The sequence below is a fragment of the Cervus elaphus genome, chromosome 12 (assembly GCF_910594005.1).
Source record: "Cervus elaphus chromosome 12, mCerEla1.1, whole genome shotgun sequence".
NCBI classification, from domain to species: Eukaryota; Metazoa; Chordata; class Mammalia; order Artiodactyla; family Cervidae; genus Cervus; species Cervus elaphus.
Window position 1 is genome coordinate 56,656,344 of NC_057826.1, and position 24,847 is coordinate 56,681,190.

A 24,847-nucleotide genomic window follows, 5' to 3' on the forward strand; every position below is an offset into this window, starting at 1 on the left:
TGCCAAGCACAGAAGCAAGACCCCAAAGGTGAAAAGAAAACCAGGCGATATAAACACCCATGCATTTTCATAGGACAGAGTTCTTGCTGCTGTCCCTTTTCTCACCCCACCACCAGAAAAGAATACAATGCATTAAACAATCTCTCCTCTTTTCACAAAAGTGCTAGTTCTTCCTTAAAGGAAGTACCTTTTCAGTGACTGATCTGTTACGGAAAATGTGGAGTAGAGAAAATGTGAGCTGGTGATACTGTTAACAATTTCACTGATAGTCTAACATTACCACTGGTTCATTCAACAAGTATGTATTGAGTGTCTACTGTTACCTCTGTTTTAGGGACTGAAGATACATGTGTGCGCAAAAGTTTTTGTTTTTTTTTTTAAACCCCTGTTCTTGGGACTTCCCTGATGGTCCAGTGGTTAAGACTCTGTACTCCCAATGCAGGGGGTCCAGGTTTGATCCCTAGTCAGGGAACTAAGATCTCACAAGCTGAAACTCAGAGCTTGGTGCTGCAACTAAGACCCTGCGCAGCCATGTAAATTAATTAAAAAAGAAAATCTCCCTGCTCTTTTATCTTCTAGCAGGTGGAGACAAACAATAAACACAAGTACTTTATTTGATACATTAGAAGATGAGTACTGTGGAAAAGGAAAGGTTTGGGATTTCTCCTTGTCCTCATACCTGATCAATCGACCATTTTCCACATAATACTGCACACGGAAGTGGATGATCATAGGAGGTCCAAACTGATCAATTCCCTAAACAAAGACACACGTAAAAATCAGGCTGTTTTTAGTTACTTCAAAAGTGGGTTTCAAAAACAACAAATATCATTTTCAAGACACTTTTTAAACATTGAAAGGTTTGATCTACTTCAAATGAGTAGATCAAATGAGGGGCTTCCAGTAGATATGCAGTTGTCCATGCAGAAATAGGAAGTTATAAAGCATCATCACTATCTGATTCTCATTCACTGTAATGCCAGTGACAACATAAGGGAAGATAAAAATAAATGCCAGTGGAAAGTTCTAGCTGAGATCCAGCTCCTCTCCCAGCTCTGTCCCCTGTGGTGACCATTTGCTCCTCATTACAATGTTCTCCTGTTCCTCTGACATTCCACATACCAAATTCTAACACACTGTTTGTTTATTTAGACATTCATGTTCCTTACTTTGTAGTTGGCTTTGAAGTAGCCTTCAGTTTATTCCAAGAATTCTTAAATACAAATTGGAGGATCAAGGATTACACACTGGGGATTATTACTGTTTTGTGAGGGTGATCTTGAGAACACTAGGTAAATTCCCAGTGAATGTTCTCCTATGCAAATGCAAGGCACGGGTTCAATAAAGTAATAAAATATCAATGTAAAGATAGTAAAAGCAGATTTTAAAATGACTAATAATTTCTAGACAGTCAGTTTTGACGACTAATGTGGCCAAAGAAGAGGAACAAATACTTTTCCCATGATTTTCATTTCAAAACAATATCCCAAGGTTATGGAAAAGTTATTGTCCAATATTATTTTAGCAGATGTTCAAAATCTTTTGCTACATGCTATAAGCTATTAATCCTTCACTAATGTGATATTTTAGAACTTATAATTCATATCCCTGTCCAAATCTTTACTATATAAAGTGTTAAGATGTTTTCCTAATGTATAACAGCTAAAATAAACCTTTTTTAAAATCAAAATAATTTTGCTGATAAATGTAATCTCACCCAAGTGACTTCGTATTGTCGTACCTTGCTGGCTTCTTTCTTCCATTCTTTTGGACAATACTTATAAAGCTTTTGTGACAACTCCATATATACGTGTTCATTATCTGCACATTAAAAAAAAAAGGAGACCAGATGATAAAGGATAGATTTTTTTTAAAAGAAAAGAAGATACAAAGAAACGGGTTTTTCAAAAAAAGCCTCAAGCTTTCTGAATGTACTCTGAACACACATATCACCAAGAAAACTCAAAACATAAAAAGATATATAAGGTTCTATGGGATAGCTATTAATGACATTATTATTTTGCTTTTGCAATAAAGAACACGTATCATTGAAAATGTTAACATTTAGAGGAAATGTTAGATTCCTATTCTTGCTTTTACTTAGTTTCCACGGTCATTATAACTTATAGTTTAACTTCCAACACTGTGGGTGTTACTCAGTCTTAGAAAAACATGCTTTTGTTTGGTTCACAGAGGATTCATCTCATAAGTGCAAAGTAATAAAAAAGGTCAGAAACAGCATCTTAATTGCTATGTAAGAAACTAAAAAAAACCTGACGATAAATGATTTGTTTCCAAGTGAGGAGCTTGACCCGTGTGTTTTGTGAAGAGACGTCTCTAATACTATTCCTTCTCTGTGTTATCCACATAAAACACAGAATGACGAAACGATAAAGCATTACTTGCACTGCTTTTGGGGTTGATCTTGTGGGAAGAAGAAAATAATCTTATGCAAAACAAGAATGGATGCCAAAATATTTCTTCAAAATATTAATGATGTTCTTAAGATGAGCAGAAAATAAGACTGCTAAGTAACCCATGTAAAAATGATCGAAACATGTAAAAACTAGCTAGTAAAAAGTGCAAATTTTTTCATATTTCCCAAATGGACTCTTATGAAAAATATTCCTATCTTGTACAAAGTTTTCAACTTTTTTTTTTTTTAAACTCCTTCCTTTTTCTCTAACCATCACCTTGGGGCCATGCTCATGGAAAGTCTTGCATAAAAATGTACTCGTTGTGGAAGAAAAGTGTGTCTCTCTGACACTCCAATGATAACACATGCCCACACTATCACTCATGACTGAATATTGGAGTTTGACAGAACAAGTCAAACGTTTGACTAGAATAGGAAGGGTAAAGCCACCCTTTGTCAATGAATGTCATAATAAGTCAACCAGTGTGGATGAAAGGGGTAAAGAAGAAGTCCGAGAGATAAGAAGATGCTACTAAAATCCATTTATCACATGAACTAAAACCATCTCCCATTTCTACTATGTTACCAATTAAACATGAAATGGACAAGATCAGACAACCTTCCTGTTGAAACTGATTTGTTTTTGGCTTGCGTTCCTGTCTGAAGAAGCAACATAATGAATAGAACTGAGATTGCTCGCCATAATGGCACATACATAGTTTTTTAAACTACCACTGTGTTTTTACCATCCAGCAGTTTGACCAGAGCTGTATACTTTCTCAAGCACACATCAATCCTGCAAAGCAGGTGAAGCAGTGATTTCCATTTGACATGAGAGAAAACTGTAATGGAGAGAAGGCAAGGGACATGTCTAAAGCCACATAGCTAGCTAGTGGTAGAACCTGAATCAGAACCAGGTCATCTGATGCCTGTTCCAAAGTTCTTGCACCATCCTGCAATCTCTCTTCTAAAAAATACATCTCAAAAACTCTTATTTTGAAAACCAAGGAAACTGATTTTATGAGACTGACTTGCTGAACAGCAAAGATCAACAGTCTGTCTGTAGCTGAAGTAAGAAGAATTAGTTTGCACTAGTACAGCCACTATGGAAAACAGTGTGGAGATTTCTTAAAAAACTGGAAATAAAACTGCCATATGACCCAGCAATCCCACTTCTGGGCATACACACTGAGGAAACCAGATCTGAAAGAGACACGTGCACCCCAATGTTCATCGCAGCACTGTTTATAATAGCCAGGACATGGAAGCAACCTAGATGCCCATCAGCAGATGAATGGATAAGGAAGCTGTGGTACATATACACCGTGGAATATTACTCAGCCGTTAAAAAGAATTCATTTGAATCAGTTCTAATGAGATGGATGAAACTGGAGCCCATTATACAGAGTGAAGTAAGCCAGAAAGATAAAGAACATTACAGCATACTAACGCATATATATGGAATTTAGAAAGATGGTAACGATAACCCTATATGCAAAACAGAAAAAGAGACACAGAAGTACAGAACAGACTTTTGAACTCTGTGGGAGAAGGTGAGGGTGGGATGTTTCAAAAGAACAGCATGTATATTATCTATGGTGAAACAGATCACTAGCCCAGGTGGGATGCACGAGACAAGTGCTCGGGCCTGGTGCACTGGGAAGACCCAGAGGAATCGGGTGGAGAGGGAAGTGGGAGGGGGGATCGGGATGGGGAATACGTGTAAATCTATGGCTGATTCATATCAATGTATGACAAAACCCACTGAAATGTTGTGAAGTAATTAGCCTCCAACTTATAAATAAAAAAAAAAAAAGAAGAAGAATTAACTCTGTAGGGCATCTTATTTCCCCCAGGCTCTTCTGTGAAAGAATGACTGAGGTGTATACCAATATGAAGATGGAGCTGAGCATTTGTGTTTTTGCTGCCTCCACTATCACAGGAAGAAACCGAAGAGCAAGTGGTTGGTTCCTTTCTTCTTGATGTATTCCCTGCTCCACAGTCTCCGGCCTCTTAGAGTTGTCTTTTTAGATAAAAGAAAACAGCTCACATTTTGGAGCTAAACTTATTGATCAGTTCATCATGATACACTTTCCAATTTGGGAGATCTGAGCATTTTATGGTACTAACCAGATTCTCAAGATATCATAAACCTTTAAATTGAAACCAATTTCAGTAGTAGAAAATAATTCATATCCAAATACAAAATACAGCTACATGTCACAAAAAAGGTTTCCTTGAAAAACTGAGCAAAGATCTGAAAGGTTTTTTGGCATCTAGAAGACTAGAGAAATTTTAAAGTATGATTTGAAAGAAAAAAGTTTTAAGGAATGGCTACACTTAAACTCTGGGAACTTAACTCTAACTAAGGTGTCACTGGCAGAGAAAGCTTATATGGAGTCCTTTACTTGAAAATCTTCTCCATGTAAAGTATACAGAAGAAACCGATCCCATATCTCCAAGTTATATGTTTTGACTGGAAAAAAAGAGAAGGGATAAAGGAAGGAAAAAAGAAAATAAGAGTAAATTAATAGATCACTTTGTTATACTATTATCTTCAACAGTAAGAGAATTGGAATAGAGAAAAGTCAGGTTTATTATGTCTACATTTTTTTTTCCCATTTATTTTTATTAGTTGGAGGCTAATTACTTTACATACATGTCTTTTAATGTCAAAAATTACAAAAAAAATTAAATTACAAAAATAACCAAGGTAATTTCCTATAGTGCAAAGAAACAAAAATCAAGTTGGGTTCATTAAAACATAAAAGAGCAAATGCATAAAATCTAGACTCGTAAAGAGGAACCAGTTTTTGAGTTTAAACCATAATAAATTCAAGACCTAAAATTATAAATCATAGAGGAAATACACAACAGTTGAGTTTAATATATGAATACTAGGTTAAAAGCCATGATTACAAGTACTTTGACAATCACAATTACACAACAATATGCTCAATTAGGTTACAGCTATAAAATGCCATTTCCTCAGGGACAGTTGGCTAACTCCATCAGAGACGAGATTGAGACTTACTTTGTATAACACTGAGTCCAAAGAGGTGACAGTCCTTTAGCCTGAGTAGGTCACACACCTGGACCAGTAACTGGTGACACAGAATTTTGACCTATGGGAAAAAAAGACAAAAATAAAACAAACACAACTTAATAATTCAGCCAAGTCCAAACAGTGAGCCACAATCAGGCAATGTTAATGCATCCTAAATATACGCCAAAGGGACAAGCTGACACTAGCAAAACAACAGTTGGTTTATGGAAATCACTTTAATTTACAGCTGTTTCAGTAATGATGATCACAATACAAATTTCTACAACATGGTAATAAAGTGCCAGTGCAATCTTGCACGAGACTCACAAATCTTAGGACACATGGACAAGATGTACTCTATAGCCACAGTGCACGATAAATGTGTATTTCAGAAGGAAACCAAAATAATCTAATCAAATGATCAAAATAATTAATTATCAAAATTATTGATTTGGCAAGTATTTTTACAAGGAAAGTTTTCATCATAGTGGTTTAAACAAAATGCTCATATACCACACAATGAGTGAATACCTAGCTTTTATTTACTTTAATCAATCACTTTCATTGACATCTTTTAAGTACTAAACCAGGTTCTTTTCTGAGTCCTAGTATAATAATAAAATCATGTTAATTTGGAACATGGAGTTAAGGTCAAGTTATTCTGAAAAGTCACATGCTGAAAGATAAAACAGTCTTTAAAAGACACAGTTTTATTGACTTTTCAAGTAGTGAATGAAGTATTTTGGGGGACACATAATTCTAATGAGTCTGCCTTGTTGAACTCAGAACCACTAAAGCTTATCGGCGTTGGGATTGACATTAAGAGACCATATAAGTTAATTTCTTCATTTGATAGACATATAAAAGAAAACCCAGAGAGCCTAAAGTCATGTGGTTAGTATTATCAGAGAGAGTAACTCAGAACTTTGCTCATTTGTGTATTATAATATTTTTGTATGTAAATATTATTAAAATATGTGCAACATGACAGTTCATTCTAGCTACATATATTATGTGTGGCATTTCCCCTCATATTTGTACTAGTAACTTGCAACTTCTTTCTTCAATAACCATGCCAGTTACAGTTTTAATGATTATAAATCCTAAATTAGTTAACTTTGAATTAATGACTCTTTATCATACTTTAATATATAACTTAGATTCAGAAAATAAAACATGTTGAGATCTCTTAATAATTGAAGGTCAAACAATTCAGAATGGTGACAATGTCAACTGGGGTAAGAAAGATAGGTTTATGGCTCTTTTCCACATTCACTATTAATGTGAATAGTGAATACACATTGGCTCAGCAATAAAGAAACCTCCTGCAAAGCAGGAGACGCAGGTTCGATCCCTGGGTTGGGAAGATCCCCTGGGGGAGGGCATGGCAACCCACTCCAGTGTTCCTGCCAGGGTAATCCCATGGGCAGAACAGCCTGGTGGGCTGCAGTCCATAGGACTGCAGAGTCAGACCCACTGAGGGACTGAGAACATATGCAATCTGAAGCACCTTATCCACTAGAAAGTGCAAAAAGTATTTATGTAAGGCCAAATAGCACCACTTCAGCTGTTTAGAAGTAACAGGAATTCCATGGAGCTGGGACAGTGTCTTATTTTATACTCAGAATATACAGCAGGCATTTAGTAAATGTCTGATGAATGAAAGCCAAGGATCTGATCTCCTGTGGGTTCCTCACCTTCCTTCTGGTCCATGACTACAAACTACAGTACTCTGGCCCACTGTGCAGATCATTTAATACTGTGCCACTCAAGAATTTTTATCAATACAAATTGATTGTACTGAGGGGATACATTTGCCAAAAGGAAATCAGTGTCACCTTCATTCACTAAAAAGACTTTGGATTTGAGTTCTGTATTACTGAAACAACACTTTATAAATAAGCTTAAATAAAGAAAATGATATAATTATGGGAAAAGTATTTAAGGTTAAATAAAACTGAACTATATACTACAAATTTGAGACTTAAAGAAGTTTAGGACTTTAATCTTTAGCCTTGACTGTATTTTAAAATGTCATATACAAAGTACTTTGGATAAAATATGATTAAGAAGTTAAAAGAAAAATTCCAAATCACACGCTGTATACAAAATAAACTATGTTGTACCTTTGTATAACTGTTGTTCAAATAATCTGTGCATTTCTTCCATACCTCCTATATAATTATTATTGTTCCACTAGTTTTAAATCAAGAATCTGTCTCCCTCATTGTAGACAGACGCTTTACTGTCTCAGCCACCAGGGAAGTCCTTGGCTAACAATTATCAAGGAAATACAATGTTCTTGTTTAAAAACTGCAAGTAAGTAAGGCTGTGGCTCTGAAGTCTAACCTACTGTGAAAACAATTTTGAGTTTTTTACATTTGTATATTATGAGTCTTGAAGGCTACATTTTAGCTGACTGAAATTTTTCAAGTTCTTTAATCTTCAGGAGCAATAGGAACTTTAAAAGGTGCCATAGAATATGAGGCATTAGGGATAAGAATGAAAGCATTATCTAAAAATATACTTTGTATGGAACTTTTTAATAAAAACAGCATCTAATTCTCAATGTCAATGGCCTGTTGAACAAGAATGTCTAAAATATGCTACAGAAAAAGAATTGTTCACTCTTGTCTCAGTGAAGAGATATTATCTCTTAGCCACAATTTATATCACTTAAAAATTTTGTGACTCCTACATTAACATAATTTTATTTCCAAAAATTTCCAAGTTTCCATATTTAATATTTATCTGATGATTAAAATTATTTAGAACAATTCCTGTTTGTTTAATTCATGGAAAATTAAAAATGATCAAAACTACATTTATCCTATGCAGAAAGGCAATATTCTATCCATTATACTTCTCAGGGAATAAATTTTCTTTGTTTAAAAAGTGTTTAGAAATGATTTTTAAAAAGGAGACCATTAATGAAATAGTTTTTGTTACAGTTAATTTGTTCTACCACAACTCTACAAACATCACTGCTGTTTTCTGAAGACAAAAATGACACTTTGTAGAAAATGACAGGCCTCTGGCAGCCCTGAGTTGGCTTTGTAGCAGTGAGGGGACCCCAAGCTACTTAACCCAGTTCCTCCTCCTCCCTCCTTTGGTCCAGCAGCTTGCTTGCTAATGAGGAGTCTGGACACAGCAGGGCTGTCCACGGACCCTGGAATAAGAACAGGTCTACATGGTGTTCAGAAGTTGAGTTTCATTAATAGAGTGAGCATACAGCTCAAAGAAATGAAAACAAGTGCTACTCCATTAAGTGCTCACTCACTGAGGCCAGACACAGCAGTAAGCATGTATACATGTTATGTCTTTATAGCCTCACAATGTCCCTGTGAGGAGAGCAGATTATTTTCACTTTATAGAAGAGGAAACCAAAGCAAAGAACTAATTTGCCCAAGGTTGCAGATGTGAAGTAGTCCCTGTGTCCCACCCTAGACTTATTACATCAGCACCTCCAAGGAGTGAAGTTCAATAGTTTGAGTATTTATCAAGCTCTCCAGGTAATTTTTTAGACATCAAGTTGTAAAATCACTGATCTATAGGAACAAATGGATTGCCTGTCAGTCTATTCTCTGTAACTATCTTCTTCAACTGAGATTTCAGTATAAATTAATTTCTTAGAAAATTATAGCCAGCTCCTAGTATTCCTCATGAAATAAGATTAGTCTTCCTTCTAACTTACCTGAGGTCAGTAATGTTTTGTTCCATATACTGTATGTGTGTACAGACATAGGAACACATTTATACATATTCGGCCAGGTGAAAAGGCAGAAATGGAACTGAGAGAAGTTTCTTAAGTGCTTATACTATATGTTTATGTATATTTTAAAATTTTAGTTGATACCTTCTCTATATAACTGTTAAAATAGAACACAAACAGCATATTCATGTATACATGTAAATTATATTTTAATATATTCTGACAGTGCCCATACTGAAAAAGAGAGATAATGTTGCCAATTTTAACTAGGTTTTAAAAACCAAATGCTGGAATAATAACAGTTTTATCACTTCACATCCAAAACAGCTTTGGGTAATCTGAGTATAAAAGAGCTAAATCAATAGAAATTCTGCCTAAGAGACTGATAAAATTCACTCAATAGGCAGGTTTGATACTCAGACAATTCCTTTAGGCAAAAACAAGGCTACATTAGTAAATCAAGAAACTGTGGTGACTGACAGAATGAAACCAAAATAATTATGATAAGCAGAATCTTTTCCTTTAAATTTTTAATGGAGCTATTTAAATGTCATATAGCTTCAGTATAACATTTAGAAATATTCTTTTTATATGGCAATTGGGTTAAAAATACAGTAGCAAGAAGAACTAATTCAAGGCATGAACTAAGGAAATCTTTTCCTTAATTCCAACAGAATACAAAGAAAGAACATGAAAGTTAACAATAGGGAGGGGTTGACAAATGCTAGGTATGACTGTGATCACATAAAACTGTGCAGCAGTCTCTACCAAAGCTCAACACATGCATACATCATGATTCACAATCCACTTGCAGGTATAAGCCCAGACATGTATATACACGTGTGTATGCTCAGTCGCTAAGTCATGTTCAACTCTTCTACAACTCCATGGACAGTAGCCCGCGAGGCTCCCCCGTCTATGGGATTTCCCAGGCAAGAATACTGGAGTGGATTGCCAATTCCTCCTCCAGGGTTTCTTCCTGACCCAGGGGTTGAACCCATGTCTCCTATGTCTCCTGTACTGGCAGGCTGATTCTTTTACCACTGAGCCACCTGGGAAGCCCATATACATATATGTATATACATAAAATGTTCATAACTGTTTTACTTGTAATACCTCCGAAACTTAAAATAACCTAATACCCATCAATAAAGCTGGAGAAGAAATTAGGCATACTCAGACAATGAAATATAATAATGAAAAAAAGAATTACTGTCACATGCAATAGCATGGATAACTTTCACAGGCCAAATATTGAGTATATAAAATACAGGCACATATTAAAGTGAGCACACCACATATTTTTGCTGCATGAAATTTAGAAATAAGAAAATTACCCTATTGTGATAGAAGTGGAAATAGATACTATCTTTTGGTAGAGATTATTGATTAGGAGGGATCACAAAAGATCTTTCTGGGGCACTAGAAATCTACTATATCTCAAAGCTGAATGATGGTTACTTGGATGTATACACTGGGAAAAAGTCAGAGCTGCACATTTAATATTCCTATACTTTGCTGTAAGTAAATTATAACTCAACTTTAAAAGTAAAAACAAAAAAGAAAAAGTATTATATTCCTCAATGTCCAGGTTAACTAAGAGTTAACTCCAGCTCACGAACCATAAGCAAGTTTAGTGAGCAAATACACAGCCTATTCTTGAAACTGGCTAGACTTAGGCTACAGCCTACTATCAAAACAATGATCAAGATGCATGTTAAAAAGTTAGCAATTATGTATTACCATTTCATGTGTGTAGGTGACAACTCAAAAGTATTTAAAAAGCAAACTCAGATATCCATAAAACTATTTCAATGAAAGATTTTTAAAAAGCAAAGTGTTTATTTTTCTATATATAATATAGTAACAGATATTCTCTAATTTTACCAGACAAGAGAATGCTAAAGACAGCTGAACTTAAGCTATCATTCAAATTTATACCTGTGTAGACAGCCTTAATACCCCAATTCTCCAGCATTATTAATGGTCTCATTCTGTGAGGATCTCATCATTAGCCAAGTCATAATTTGAATGTGGTCACTGGTGGGAACATCATCATTTAAACATTTCTAAAGTAGGATCTACTCACATTTATGATGATGTTCAGAGATTCATCATTAGGAAGGAAAATACACACACTCCGGCGGTCTTGCATGACTCTGTTGTTATGGAAGTTCAATTTGTTCATTGTGTTGTGGGCTCTCTAGTGGTCAGGGCTGGGCTCCGAGTCCTCGGCAATTTTTCTGGTTCCGAGCACTCCAAAGCCAAACTCTGCTCCTCATCACACTCCCTACAGGAGAAGCATCGTGATGTTCGACTACGTGGGTTTCATAGCTGTAAAAAAAAAGAAAGTCCAAAAGGAAGGAGGTTGTGAATGAAGATGGCAAGACTGGTGAATAGACAGATGGGGAGAGGAGCCGCAGCAGGACAGGGCACAGCACGTCTCACAGTGAGGCCCGCCTCGCCTAATCACTGAGAACGGCGTGTACGCTGTACTTTGCCCACTACCAAGTATTTGAAAACTTACACTCACAGTCATGAATTTAACATAAAGCCAATGAGTGCCTCTACATTCAAGGTGATACTGTGTACTGCAGGGCTTTCAAAAGCAGAGCCTGCCTTTGAGAAGTTTCTAGTCTCATATGGAAGGGTCCTGGAATAAACGAACAAAATGACAAAGCAGCAATAACAACACAATTCTCAATCCCTCTCCTGTTTTTCTTCCATTACAATCAAACTCAAACAAATGTCTTGGATCTTACATTATATTCCTTCTTCAACCACTGTGGTCTGGCTTCCATTTCCTTCTTCTAACCAGCATGACTTTACCACAGGAAGCCAGTGATCTCAAGACCATGAGGAGAAACCATAGCATTCACTTTGATTGACCTCAGTATGTACAACACTTACTGAGGCTGTTAAGTCCTCCTTACAACCTTTTTCTCCCTGAGTTTCTACAATGCTGCCCTCTCTTCTCATTCTCTAACCTGGCAATGCAAACTTTATTTTTCTGTTATTTCGCCAACCAGTTAACACACAGAGGTAACATGATTGTATATAATAAATATTTGTATTTATTTTATATGGCGGATTTTGGATACTTCTCATATCTAACCGGTTTATTAAACCATGTAATTTTACTTTTTAAATTCTCTCAGATATTCAGTGTAAACAATTTTGCTTTCAAGTTATAAAGACTTTACCACCAATTTTCAATAACCATACTTTTAATTTCTGTCTCATGTCTCACTGCATTGGCAAGACTTTAAGAATAATTTTAAAACACTGGTGGATATTTTCTACTTTTAATGAATGTGTCTAGTGTTTCATATATTATTCCTAATACAACACTATTCAACTGAGGTATGTTAGGACAACTTGCCTGTCAAACCAGTAGTAATCACTTATATTGTTCCTTTACAGCTACATTTGTAGAATATGTAGGGATTTCCAGGGATATGGATTAGTTTTATCTAGCAGAAAGCATAACCATATAGTTTTAATAGAAGAGCTATTATCACTGCATATATAAATCAAAGCATAAATGAGGCAGAATCTTGGCTTATTTGTTTAAGGTGCAATGTCCATCTGTTATCAGCAGGAAGACAGGAGAGAATATACTCTTAGATGGCACCATAAGTAAATGTAAACTAGTATTTCTTTTTAAAGTATAAATAAAATACCATCCACCAGGGAGTTACTCAAAGCTAAGTAAAAACATGTACAGTATTTCCTTAGGAAGGAGACCAAAAGCCCCGTAGGAGTATTCTACATTACTTAAAGCATAATGGCAATTGTTTCACATTAGGCTGTAGCCAGTACATCACCCTACAGGGTCACCAGAGGAAAGTGCTACAGTTATTTCCAGTATGGGATGGCTAGAATGGTTGGCCTATGTCTTCTATGAACACAAACTAACTGCACTTCAAATCCAACCATTCAGCTGTAGAATGCACACTTTAAACAATTCCAAAGCAAAGAGGGACATAAGTGAACCATGCCAAGAAACAGAGGAAAATAATAGAATGGGAAAGACTAGAGATCTCTTCAAGAAAATTAGAGATACCAAGGGAACATTTCATGCAAAGATGGGCACAACAAAGGACAAAAACATTATGGACCTAACAGAAGCGGAAAATATTAAGAGGTGGCAAAAATATACAGAAGAACTATACAAAAAAGGTATAAATGACCCAGATAACTATGATGGTGTGGTCATTCACTAGAGTCAGGCATCCTGGAGTGTGAACTCAAGTGGGCCTTAGGAGGCATTACTACAAACAAGGCTAGTGGAGGTGATGGAATTCCAGCTGAGCTATTTCAATCTTAAAAAATGATGCATGAAAGTCCTGCACTCAATATGCCAGCAAATTTAGAAAACTCAGCAGCGGCCATAGGACTGGAAAAGGTCAGTTTTCATTCCAATCCCAAAGAAGGGCAAGGGCAAAGAATGTTCAAATTACCACACAATTGCACTCATCTCACACACTACCAAAGTAATGCTCAAAATTCTCCAAGCCAGGTTTCAACAGTATGTGAACTGTGAATTTCCAGATATTCAAGCTGGATTTACAAAAGGCAGAGGAACCTGCGATCAAATTGCCAACATTTGCTGGATCACAGAAAAAGCAAGGAAATTCCAGAAAACATCTACTTCTGCTTCACTGACTAAGCTAAAGCCTTTGACTGTGTGGATCATAACAAACTGTGGAAAATTCTTCAAGAGATGGGAATACGAGGCCACCTTACCTGACTCCTGAGAAATCTGTATGCAGGTCAAGAAGCAACAGTTAGAACCGGACATGGAAGAACGAACTGGTTCCAAATTGGGAAAGGAGTATGTCAAGGCTGTATATTGTCACCCTGCTTATTTAAATTATATGCCGAGTACATCATGAGAAATGTTGGACTGGATGAAGCACAAGCTGGAATCAAGACTGCTGGGAGAAGTATCAATAACCTCAGATATGCAGATGACACCACCCTTATGGCAGAAAGTGAAGAAGAACTAAAGAGCCTCTTGATGAAAGTGAAAGAGGAGTGTGAAAAAGTTGGCTTAAAATTAACATTCAGAAAACTAAGACCCTGGCATCTGCTCCCATCACTTCATGACAAATAGATGGGGAAACAATGGAAACAGTGACAGACTTTAATTCTTTTTGGACTCCAAAATCACTGCGGACGGTGACTGCAGCCATGAAATTAAAAGATGCTTGCTCCTTGGAAGAAAAGTTATGGCCAACCTAGATGGCATGCTAAAAAGCAGAGACATTACTTTGTCAACAAAGGTCCATCTAGTCAAAGCTATGGTTTTTCCAGTGGTCATGTATGGATGTGAGAGTTGGATTATAAAGAAAGTTGAGCGCTGAAGAATTGATGCTTTTGAACTGTGGTAGGAGAAGATTCTTGAGAGTCCCTTGGACTGCAAGGAGATCAAACCAGTCAATCCTAAAGGAAATCAGTCCTAAATATTCATTGGAAGAACTGATGCTGAAGCTGAAACTCCAGTACTTTGGCCACCTGATGTGAAGAACTGACTCATTGGAAAAGACCCTGATGCTGGGAAACATTGAAGGCAGGAAGGAAGGGGATGACAGAGGACAAGATGGTTGGATGGCATCACTGATTTGATGCACATGAGTTTGAGTAAGCTCCAGGAGTTGGTGATGGACAGGGAAGCCTGGCATGCTGCAGTCCATGGGGTTGCGAAGAGTTGGACACGACTGAGCTGAGAATGATATTCTCAGGCATACTATCTGAGAAATACAGTTCTAAATAATTTCATAGTCAAATATTATATTTCATGGCAAACTTTTTTCCCTATGCATAGATATATTCCAACACTTAGGCCTCCTCTCTGATATTAAATATGAGATATTTAATAGAAGCTTCCCTGATAGCTCAGTTGGTAAAGAATCCACCTGCAATGCAGGAGATCCCGGTTCCATTTCTGGGTTGGGAAAATCCACTGGAGAAGGGATAGGTTACCCACTCCAGTATTCTTGGCTTTCTCTTGTAGCTCAGCTGGTAAAGAAGCTGCCTGCAAGGTGGGAGACCAAGGTTCAATCCCTGGGTTGGGAAGATCCCCTGGAGAAGGGAAAGGCTACCCACTCCAGTATTCTGGCCTGGAGAATTCCATGGACTATACAGTCACAAAGAGTCGGACATGACTGAGTGACTTTCACTTTCACTTTTTCTGATATTAAAATCTTTTCAAGCTATGATTAAATGCAACTTAAAATTCAAACCATTAAGTGATATTAATCCCAGTAAAATTATTTAAATCTACACTTCAAATTGAGCTACTCATATAATTTTCCATTTCTAATTAAACCAATTAAAGGGGGTTTATTTCTACTGACCTACTTTCTAGAATTTAAAAAACAAACTAGGGAAAAATATCTTCTGAAAGGGGATGCTTCCAGAGCTTCATTAAAACAATTTAAAAACTCCACGGGTACAATTTTTATTTACTAGCTTGCTTATGGTTCAATAGTACAGTATAAAAAAGGACTAGAAGAGGATTATAAAGAAAATTAATAAAAGCAGAGTAAAGAAGCAGTTCATTGCTGCTTTTATGCTTTGAGGATAGCAAACTAGTAAAGCCCTGAAAGAGAGACAGTATTAAGATTTACTTTACCCAAGCCTGCATTAAAGTTGATTAAAAGGTTCCACTGAAATAGCAAAATCCCCATATCTCTAACATGCTTCAGTATAAAATTTAAAGTTAGAGAGTCCTAGGGGAAAGACTTAAGACTAAATTTACACCAATTTTAACCATAGAATTTAGCCTCTGAGCCACTGGCTACTTATTCTGTATCCTAAGTCCCAAAGCAGTCCCAACAGGGCACATTTCCTACTCCAGGGCAGTTCAATAATCTTGTGTTCAATAATCTAAGGATAGATTATCTGTGAAGAGTAAACCATGTTATAATACCATATTTCCCAAACAACAAAAGAACAGCTAATACAGTAATCAAACCCCATCCTGCCATCTTTGTTGTTGTTCAGTCGCTAAGTCATGTCTGACTCTGTGACCCCATGGACTGCAGAACACCAGGCCTCCACGTCCTCTACTATCTCCAGGAGTTTGCTCAAATTCATGTCTGTTAAGTCAGTGATGCTATCTAACCATCTCATCTTCTGCCACCCTTTTCTCATTTTGCCTTCGATCTTTCCCAGCATCAGGGTCTTTTCCAATGAGTTGGCTCTTCACATCAGGTGGCCAAACTGTTGGAGCTTCAGCTTTAGCATCAGTACTTCCAATGAATATTTAGGGTTGATTTCCTTTAGGATTGACTGATTTGATCTCCCTGCAGTCCAAAGGCCTCTCAAGAGTCCTCTCCAGCACTACAATTCAAAAGCATCAATTCTTCGGTGCTCAGTCTTTTCTATGGTCCAACTCTCACACCCATACATGACTTTTGGAAAGACCATAGCTTTGACTATATAGACCTTTGTTAGCAAAGTGATGTCTTTGCTTTTTAATACTCTATTTACATTTGTCACAGCTTTCTTTCCAAGAAGCAAGTGTCTTCTAATTTCATTGCATAATCACTGTCCACAGTAATTTTGGAACCCAAGAAAAGAAAATTTGTCACTGTGTCTACTTTTTCCCCTTCTATTTGCCATGAAGTGATGGGACTGGATGCCATGATCTTTGTTTTATGAATGTTGAGTTTTAAGCCAGCTTTTTCACTCTCCTCTTTCACCCTTATCAAGAGGCTCTTTAGTTTCTTTTCACTTTCTGCCATTAGAGTGGTGTCATCTGCCTATCTGAGGTTGTTAATATTTCTCCTGACATCTTTATGAATACCCAAGTTTCAAATTACTTGTTAATTTCCCTACTCAAACTTTAAACCCACGTTATTTTAAGTTCCTTACTTCCAGATAAGCCCATTAATTATAAGTTACTTCATTTCTTTTAAGAATCAGGAAGCTCACATGTGGTATGGACATTCAATGCTGATTTTCAGTTTTTAAAAACTACTGGATATAGCCTTTAAAACTGTGTCACCATGGAATAAAAGTATGGACTTTACTTCAATATAATGTATCAGTTGGTCTGTCAGTTGTGATGAAGATCTCCTACTCTTACCAGAGGTTAACAACAGGGAAAGTGGGTACCATGGGTACAGAAGAACACTGTCCAGTATATCTAAAATGCACTGTCGTGTATATCTAAAAGCATTCTAAAGTTAAAAGTTTATTTAAAAAACTCTAGGTCACCAGAAATTTCCTCCTCATACAACAGGTATAGCCTCACTTTGAATGGAGTCAAAGGAAGATCCTTAATTCTGAGACTGTCACCCTAAAAAAAGTTAGGCGGTAATTTGATAAGACAATTACTATAACATCAGCATGGTTAGTAGGCATATTTCAACAGTCAATAAGGTATCTTTATTACTTAAAAAAAATAAGGCAAATAGTATCTTGGAAAGCTGGGTGGCAGACAACCCTGTCTTTTAATTTAATCACTACATATTCATGAAACTCAAATTATATACACAGCATTGTGGTATTTACTTGGCATAAAGCAGAACACAAAAGCAACGGAAGATGTGCCCCCTACTCCCACGAATTCACCATCAAGTTAGGGCTATAACAGGGCCAGGACGCTTAGGATAATGATATTGTGTCCCTCCTTCCCATGAGCACACAGACTCTGATGGACACTTCCGGGAAGACGTAACAGATGACAGCACTAGGTGCATGAATACTGTGGCTAACATCACTTTGGAATAAAAAGTACATAGTCTTTTACTCAATGTTTTCCTAAAGTGGTATCAAAATGGCTTTGTTGCTGTTCATTCATTCATTCATTCAGCATATACAGGTACTATGTCCCAGGTGTTGTTGTAAGTGCTGAACACACAGCAATGAATAAAACAAATACTCAACTCTGATGGAGACAGACGATATATAACATAGATGGTGACATGTACTGTGAAGAAAAATAAATTCAGAGTAGGTGAGAGAGCTGATGAAGAGACTGTGGTGTGGTCATGTGGATGCTATTTCATACAGGGTACTCAGAGGAAGCATTTCTGATATTTGAGCAGATATAAGAATTAAGAGAGCGATGTAATTTATTTCCTTTCTTCTTTCCTTCCTTCGTTCCTTCCCTCTCTCCCCTCTTCCCCTCATCCAACCCAGGGAAATTTTTTCCAAATAGAGGGGAAAATAAGTGCCAAGGCTCACTGATGCTTCAGAAAAGGTAACATAACAGTAAAAACTATAGCTAACATTGACTACATACTTGTCGCGTTTGGTGGCTAAGTCATGTTTGACTCTTTTGCGCCCCATGGACTACAGCCCTACAGGCTCCTCTTTCCATGGGATTTCCCAGGCAAGAATACTGGAGTGGGTTGCCATTTCCTTCTTCAGGGGATCTTTCTTACTCAGGGATCAAACCTGCATCTCCTGTATCAGCAGGTGGATTCTCAACCACTGAGCCAAATGCTGATGTTAAGTACTCATGGTACATTAAAGAAAACCGACAACTCTTTGCCATGCTTCCCATGAAGAGGAGGTAGGATCTATTTCCCTCTTCTCTTGAAGCTGAGCTGGCCCTGTGACTAGCTCATGCTCAAGGTTCTGCCTCATGGATAACTCAGTAGCTTGTAATTGTTATTATTATTATTATTTGGTCTAGTTCCTCTATTCAGATCTTCTTAGAGCAGGGTCCCTAGTCTGTGAGAGTGTGAGTGTGTGTGTGTCTATGTGTTTAATTTCCAATGGCAGGTACATAAGTATATACTAATTAAAAGTGGCTTGACTGGTTTACTACACACATGTCCTTGGACAAGGAAGATTACACAGCAGGGGTTCTTAACCTTGGCACTATTGACATTATGGGGCCAAACACTCTATGTAGTGAGGGGCTGTCCCATGCACTGCAGGATGTTCGATGTTCATCTCTGGTCTCTGCCCACTAGATGCAGAGAGAATCCCCCTCAACTCCCAGCAGTGACAACCCAAAATATCACTGGACATTGCCAAATATCAACTTGGGGGCAAAATCACCCATTGCTGGGAACCAATCATTGAGAACAAGTTTCCCTATAGAGTCACAGCAGGCTGTTCTTACCATCTAGTTAATTTTTTAAGCAGTGAAAGAAAAGTGTTAGTCAGTCGTGTCTGACTCTTTTGTGACCCCATGGACTGTAGCCCACCAGGTGCCTCTGTCCATGGGATTTTCTAGGCAAGAATACTGGAGTGGGCTGCTATTCCCTACTTCAGGGGATCTTCCCAACCCAGGGATCAAACCAAGGTCTCCTGCATTGCAGGCAAATTCTTTACCAGTTGAGCCACCAGGGAAGCAAACTCCTACCAAACATACATTTTCCAACTAAACGTCAGCAACTTAGTTTCAAACTTAGAAACCTGGTTAATTTTTCAACCACTTGAAAATGTTCAAGGCCACTAGCTTCAGAACAGTTTTGAAATTTAGCCTTCTTGAAACTTCAAGTTTTAATGCAGTGTATTGCCAAACTTCTCATGTAAGTAGACTTCCATGTAAGCAGACTTCCATTATTACCAGGTAACATATATATAATGCACACATTCATTTAAAGCAAACCAAGTATACAGAACAATTAATTCATAATAATAATTTTCAGTAACAAAAGAATATCTCATCTTGAATACTAATTTGTGGGTGATTATTCCTCTCTTATTAAAGACCACTATGTGTTTTTAAAGAACCTCTTGATGAAAGTGAAAGAGGGCAGTGAAAAAGCTGGCTTAAAAGTCAACATTAAAAAAAATAAGATCATGGCATCTGGTCCCATCACTTCATGGGAAACAGATGGGGAAAAAATGGAAACAGGGACAGACTTTATTTTCTTGGGCTCCAAAATCACTGCAGTTGGTGACTGCAGCCATGAAATTAAAAGACATTTGCTCCTTGGAAGAAAAGCTGTGATCAGCCTAGACAGCATATTAAAAAGTAGAGACATTACTTTGCCAACAAAGGTCCATCTAGTCAAAGCTATGATTTTTCCAGCAGTCATGTATGGATGTGAGAGTTGGACCATAAAGAAAGCTGAGCGCCGAAGAACTGATGCTTTTGTGGTGTTGGAGACTCTTGAGAGTCCTTTGGACTGCAAGGAAATCCAACCAGTCAATACTAAAGGAAATCAACCCTTAATATTCATTGGAAGGACTAATGTTGAAGCTGAAGGTCCAAAACTTTGGCCACCTGATGCAAAGAACTGACTCACTGGAAAAGACCCTAATGCTGGGAAAGATTGAAGACAGGAGGAAAAGGGGATAACAGAGGACGAGCTGGTTGGATGGCATCATCAAATCAATGGACTTGAGTTTGAGCAATCTCTGGGAGATGGTGAAGGACAGGGAAGCCTGGCATGCTGCAGTCCTACTCGCAAAGAGTAGGACATGACTTACGAGACTGAACAACAAGAACCACACACTATATAAGCAGCTGTGTATGAAATGCAGTTACTGTAATACAGTTATTGTATGTAAAGTGTGAAAATATGTAAACATGTGTGTGTATCTATTTTAAATATGTAAGTATACATATTTCTTGTTTAGTCACTAAGTTGTATTCAACTTTTTGTGACCCCATGAACTGTAGCCTGCCAGGCTCCTCTGTCCATGGGACTTTCCCAGGCAAGAATACTGGAGTGGGTTGCCATTTCCTTCTCCAGGGGATCTTCCCGACCCAGAATCAAACCCCATCTTTTGTTTCTCCTGCTTGGCAGGCTGATTCTTTACCACTGAGCCACCTGGGAAACCACATTATTTTTACATAAATAGCATGTGTATGTAAATATGTATGTATAATACAAGCAATAACTATACTTGAAAATATTTATTGAATCAATAGAAAGTTTAGGTTAGGAAAGAAGCAATATAATGTGCTGCTTAAGCTTGGACCATGGAGCCTGACTGCTCCAATTTGGATGCCAGCCCTGACACCTGCCACTGCCCCTGGGCAAGACTCTTTACTTCCTTGTGTCAATTTTTCTCACTTCTGAAATGGAACTGTTGTGGACATTATTAATTGGGTTACTCATTTAATACTAGGTAACATTCCTGATTTCCTATTATGGAAAACAAGTGGAAGAATTACTTTTTGGTAATGTGTGTTGGTCATTATCTATTCTGTCATTAATCATATCTTGAGTTCTACAAAAAAACAGTATTTCTCTCCTATTAGTAGCTAATAGATAATTTCATTTTTGCATTTAACCAATGAGATTTGCTGTATCTTGGGGCTGGGAATGGAAAAGAACCTTCCAATTGAAGTAGATGTGAATTGGTGCCAAGTACCACTTATCATACTTTACTGAATAAAATTATATGGCTCGTCTTTGGCTATAGAAAAGGGAGAATATAGGAAAGACAGGCAAAGAAGCCTTGGATTGCAATAAGGAAAAAAATAAGTAAAATCATGTACTCATAAGCTGCAGTTAGCATTGTAAATTACTGCAACCAGCATGAGTTTGTAGTAAGAAGCATAAAAATGTTCATATCCTGTGATCCAGTAAGCCAATTTGAAAAATGTATAAGAAGGAAATAATTGAACCAAAGCACCACACTTGATCAAAAGCACTCAGGGAACCATTATCTATCCGCACCACACTTGATCAAAAGCACTCAGGGAACCATTATCTATCAGAGTAAAAACTGGAAAAAAAAATCTAAATAGTCTAACAACAACAATGGATTAGTAAATTATGGTATATCTAAAGTATTATCAATAATAAAAACTGCATTTACTGAGCACAATCCCCTCAAATCACAAATACCAATTACAGCCGAAAATTACCCTGTTTCACTACATACATAGTTCTGTTTATAGAACAGAACTTTCAGGAATAAAGAACTTAAAAAAAAAAAAACAGTCTCTAAATCCAAGAGGTGGGGGTAGTGGGGGGAGAAAAAAAAGACAAGTATCACAAGCAGTCAGTCAATGAACAATCATAATCTAACTGGATTTGAGTCCAAAGTACTTCATTAAAGTTTACAACTTTTTGTCCTCACACCATTTCTAAAATCTGGCCTTCAGAGACTTTATAGGCTCTTTGAAGTGTTGAAATTAAGAGAGTAGAAACAATAGAGAGAAATATAATTGTATTTTAAGTTAAATGCTAAACTCAGCAGTAAAATAAAGATTGTGGGATTTGAGAAAAGCCTGAGAACTGAGGGAAGTGCAGCGTTCAGGACAATGTCATGGAGGGAGGGGAAATGATTTGCATGCAGTGGAGACAAGAAAGAATTAAGGGTGGAGAACAACACAGTTAAGACCCTGGGTGGGGAGGGGAGGTAGGAGACAAGCCTGGGCTCCCTGCAAGGCCTGATGGATGAAATCAGGTCATGGAACACTCATCATAAGACACTTTCTTCAGTACCCTGAGGCGCTTCTGAGTCAAGGGAACATCACACAGTGGGTCGTTTTTTTTTAAAGTTGTGCTCTACCTCTGGCAATGGTTTTGCACTCTGCAGTATTCAGAACCCTAGGCTTTTGAATTTCTCCTTCTTTGGCATTATTTTTTGCTATGACCATACTCATTTTATCCACTCAATTACAGAGGCAAAGCAAAGGACAATGGTAACAGCTGATGTTTTTAAAAACACGTGAGATTAAAAACATATTTCTGCAAAGCACCATTCTGGTATACTCTCCCTAAACAGAACAGTTATAATTCTTTTAATCAATAATTACAATGGTTTCCCTCTGGAGTTCATAAAAGAAGTAATGCAGATCTCTAGAGTTCTTGCAAATATTTTTAAAAGTCTAATAAAATTGGCATATGTACCCATGGTGATATCTCAAGGGAAATTAAAAGATCATTCACTTAAGTAACTTTATTATTAGGTTGGTACAAAAGTAATTGTGGTTTCAAACAAGGAATTTTAAGTCATTATAACTAGGCTCAAACACATCTTTATTAATCAAAATAGGAACCATTACAAACAACACATTTTTTTGCCAAGGAGAAATAGGTTTGTTTATTCCTGAAGCATAAAAATCCATACTTCAGGATCCAATGAACTCTCGGAAAGCATTTTCTGCCTCCTGCTGGTTATGGAAGCGTTTTCCCTGCAAAAAGTTGTCGAGATGCTTGAAGAAGTGGCATTAGTTGGCGAGAGGTCAGGTGAATGTGGCAGATGAGGCAAAACTTTGCAGCCCAACTCGTTCAACTTTTGAAGTGTTGGTTATGTGAAGTGTGGTTCAGCATTGTCATGCAGAAGAATCGGTTCCTTTTTGTTGACCAATGCCGGCTGCAGGTGTTGCAGTTTTTGGTGCATCACATCAATTTGCTGAGCATGTTTCTCAGATGTGATAGTTTCACCGGGATTTAGAAAGCTGTAGTGGATCAGACTGGCAGCAGACTACCAAACAGTGACCATGACCGTTTTGGGGTGCCAGTTTGGCTTTGGGAAGTACTTTGGAGCTTCTACTCGGCCTAACCACTGAGCTGGTGGTTGCCAGTTGTCATATAAAATCCACTTTTCATTGCACATCACAATTTAATCAAGAAACAGTTTGTTGTTTCATAGAATAAGAGACGACACTCCAAAATGACTTTTTTTTTTTTGGTTAGGTCACGAGGCATTACTTATTGAGCTTTTTCATCTTTTCAATTTGCTTCAAATGCCGGATGACTGTAGGATAATCCTTTGGCAACTTCTCATGTAGCTGTAAGAGGATCAGCTTCAATGATGGCTCTCAGCTGGTTGTTACTTTCCAATGGCTGGCCATTGTGCTCCTCATCTTCAAGGCTCTCCTCTCCCTTGCAAAACTTCTTGAACCACCACCACTGCACTGTACATTCGTTAGCAGTTCCTGGGCCAAATGTGTTGTTGATGTTGCGAGTTGTCTCTGCTGCTTTACAACCCAGTTTGAAGCTGAATAAAAAAACTGCTCGAATTTGTTTTTTGTCTAACATCATTTATACAGTCTAATAGAATACAAATAGCAAGTAATAAGTCATTAGCAAAAAAAAACCATAAAGCAAGAAATGTGCATTCAAATGATGTATAACATAACCACATGTATTTAAGAATCTATTCCAATATCATACAGCAAAGTTCAACATTGCAAAACCACAATTACTTTTGCATCAACCTAATATCATTTTAAGTGCTTATTTTGACAGAACAATTAGTTTTACCTGCCAGATTAAAAAAAAAAAAGAAAGAAAACAAATAACTGAAATTTATTTTGATAGACAGTTTTTCCAAACCTAAAACCCAGGAAGGTGGGAGAGAGGAAGGATAACAAGTAATCTTCAATGGCTGAAACACTGGGAGAGATTTAGTCATTATATATACATTTAAAAAATAAACTTAGTAAGAAAAAAAAACCTCCTCCTGTCTAGTCTCATTGTAGTCGTGTTACCTCCGCTCTCATACCTCCTCACTGTGTTCTCATCTAGACTTCCAAATGTCTTGTCTCATTCTTTAAATCTATCACCCCCGCAAAGCTGCCAGAGTGAGCCTCATTAAACTGTACTTGCATATCACACCCAGCTCACACACTTCAGCACTACAGCAACTCCACAGGACACCATCTGAACTCTGAGGCTCAGCTACCTTCCATCATCAGGTCCTCCTCTTCCCCAGTGTGACCGCTCAAGTTTTACACTGTCAAAATTCTTTTCCTTATGGTTCCCTGAGCAAGTCTTGCTCTCTTACT

At 37.3% G+C, this 24,847-nt stretch overlaps 1 protein-coding gene and 1 non-coding gene across 5 annotated transcripts in view; one reads left to right on the forward strand and one right to left on the reverse strand.

Annotated features, from left to right (window-relative positions):
* The window catches only part of FRMD6 (FERM domain containing 6), a 78,191-nt gene that overhangs the window by 27,546 nt on the left and 25,798 nt on the right, over positions 1–24,847 (reverse strand). For 3 of the 4 annotated variants that reach the window (XM_043919003.1, XM_043919004.1, XM_043919006.1), the window contains 4 exons: positions 11,264–11,508; positions 5,451–5,541; positions 1,718–1,821; positions 680–756 (listed from right to left, as the gene is read on the reverse strand). In XM_043919003.1, the coding sequence (XP_043774938.1) occupies positions 680–756; positions 1,718–1,821; positions 5,451–5,541; positions 11,264–11,362 (371 nt within the window). In that variant the 5' untranslated portion in view covers positions 11,363–11,508. The remainder of the gene's footprint in view (positions 1–679; positions 757–1,717; positions 1,822–5,450; positions 5,542–11,263; positions 11,509–24,847) is intronic. The other variant, XM_043919007.1, reaches the window with a different exon arrangement.
* Positions 400–472, forward strand: TRNAG-CCC. Its single transcript has one exon. It is a non-coding gene; the product is annotated as a tRNA-Gly (tRNA).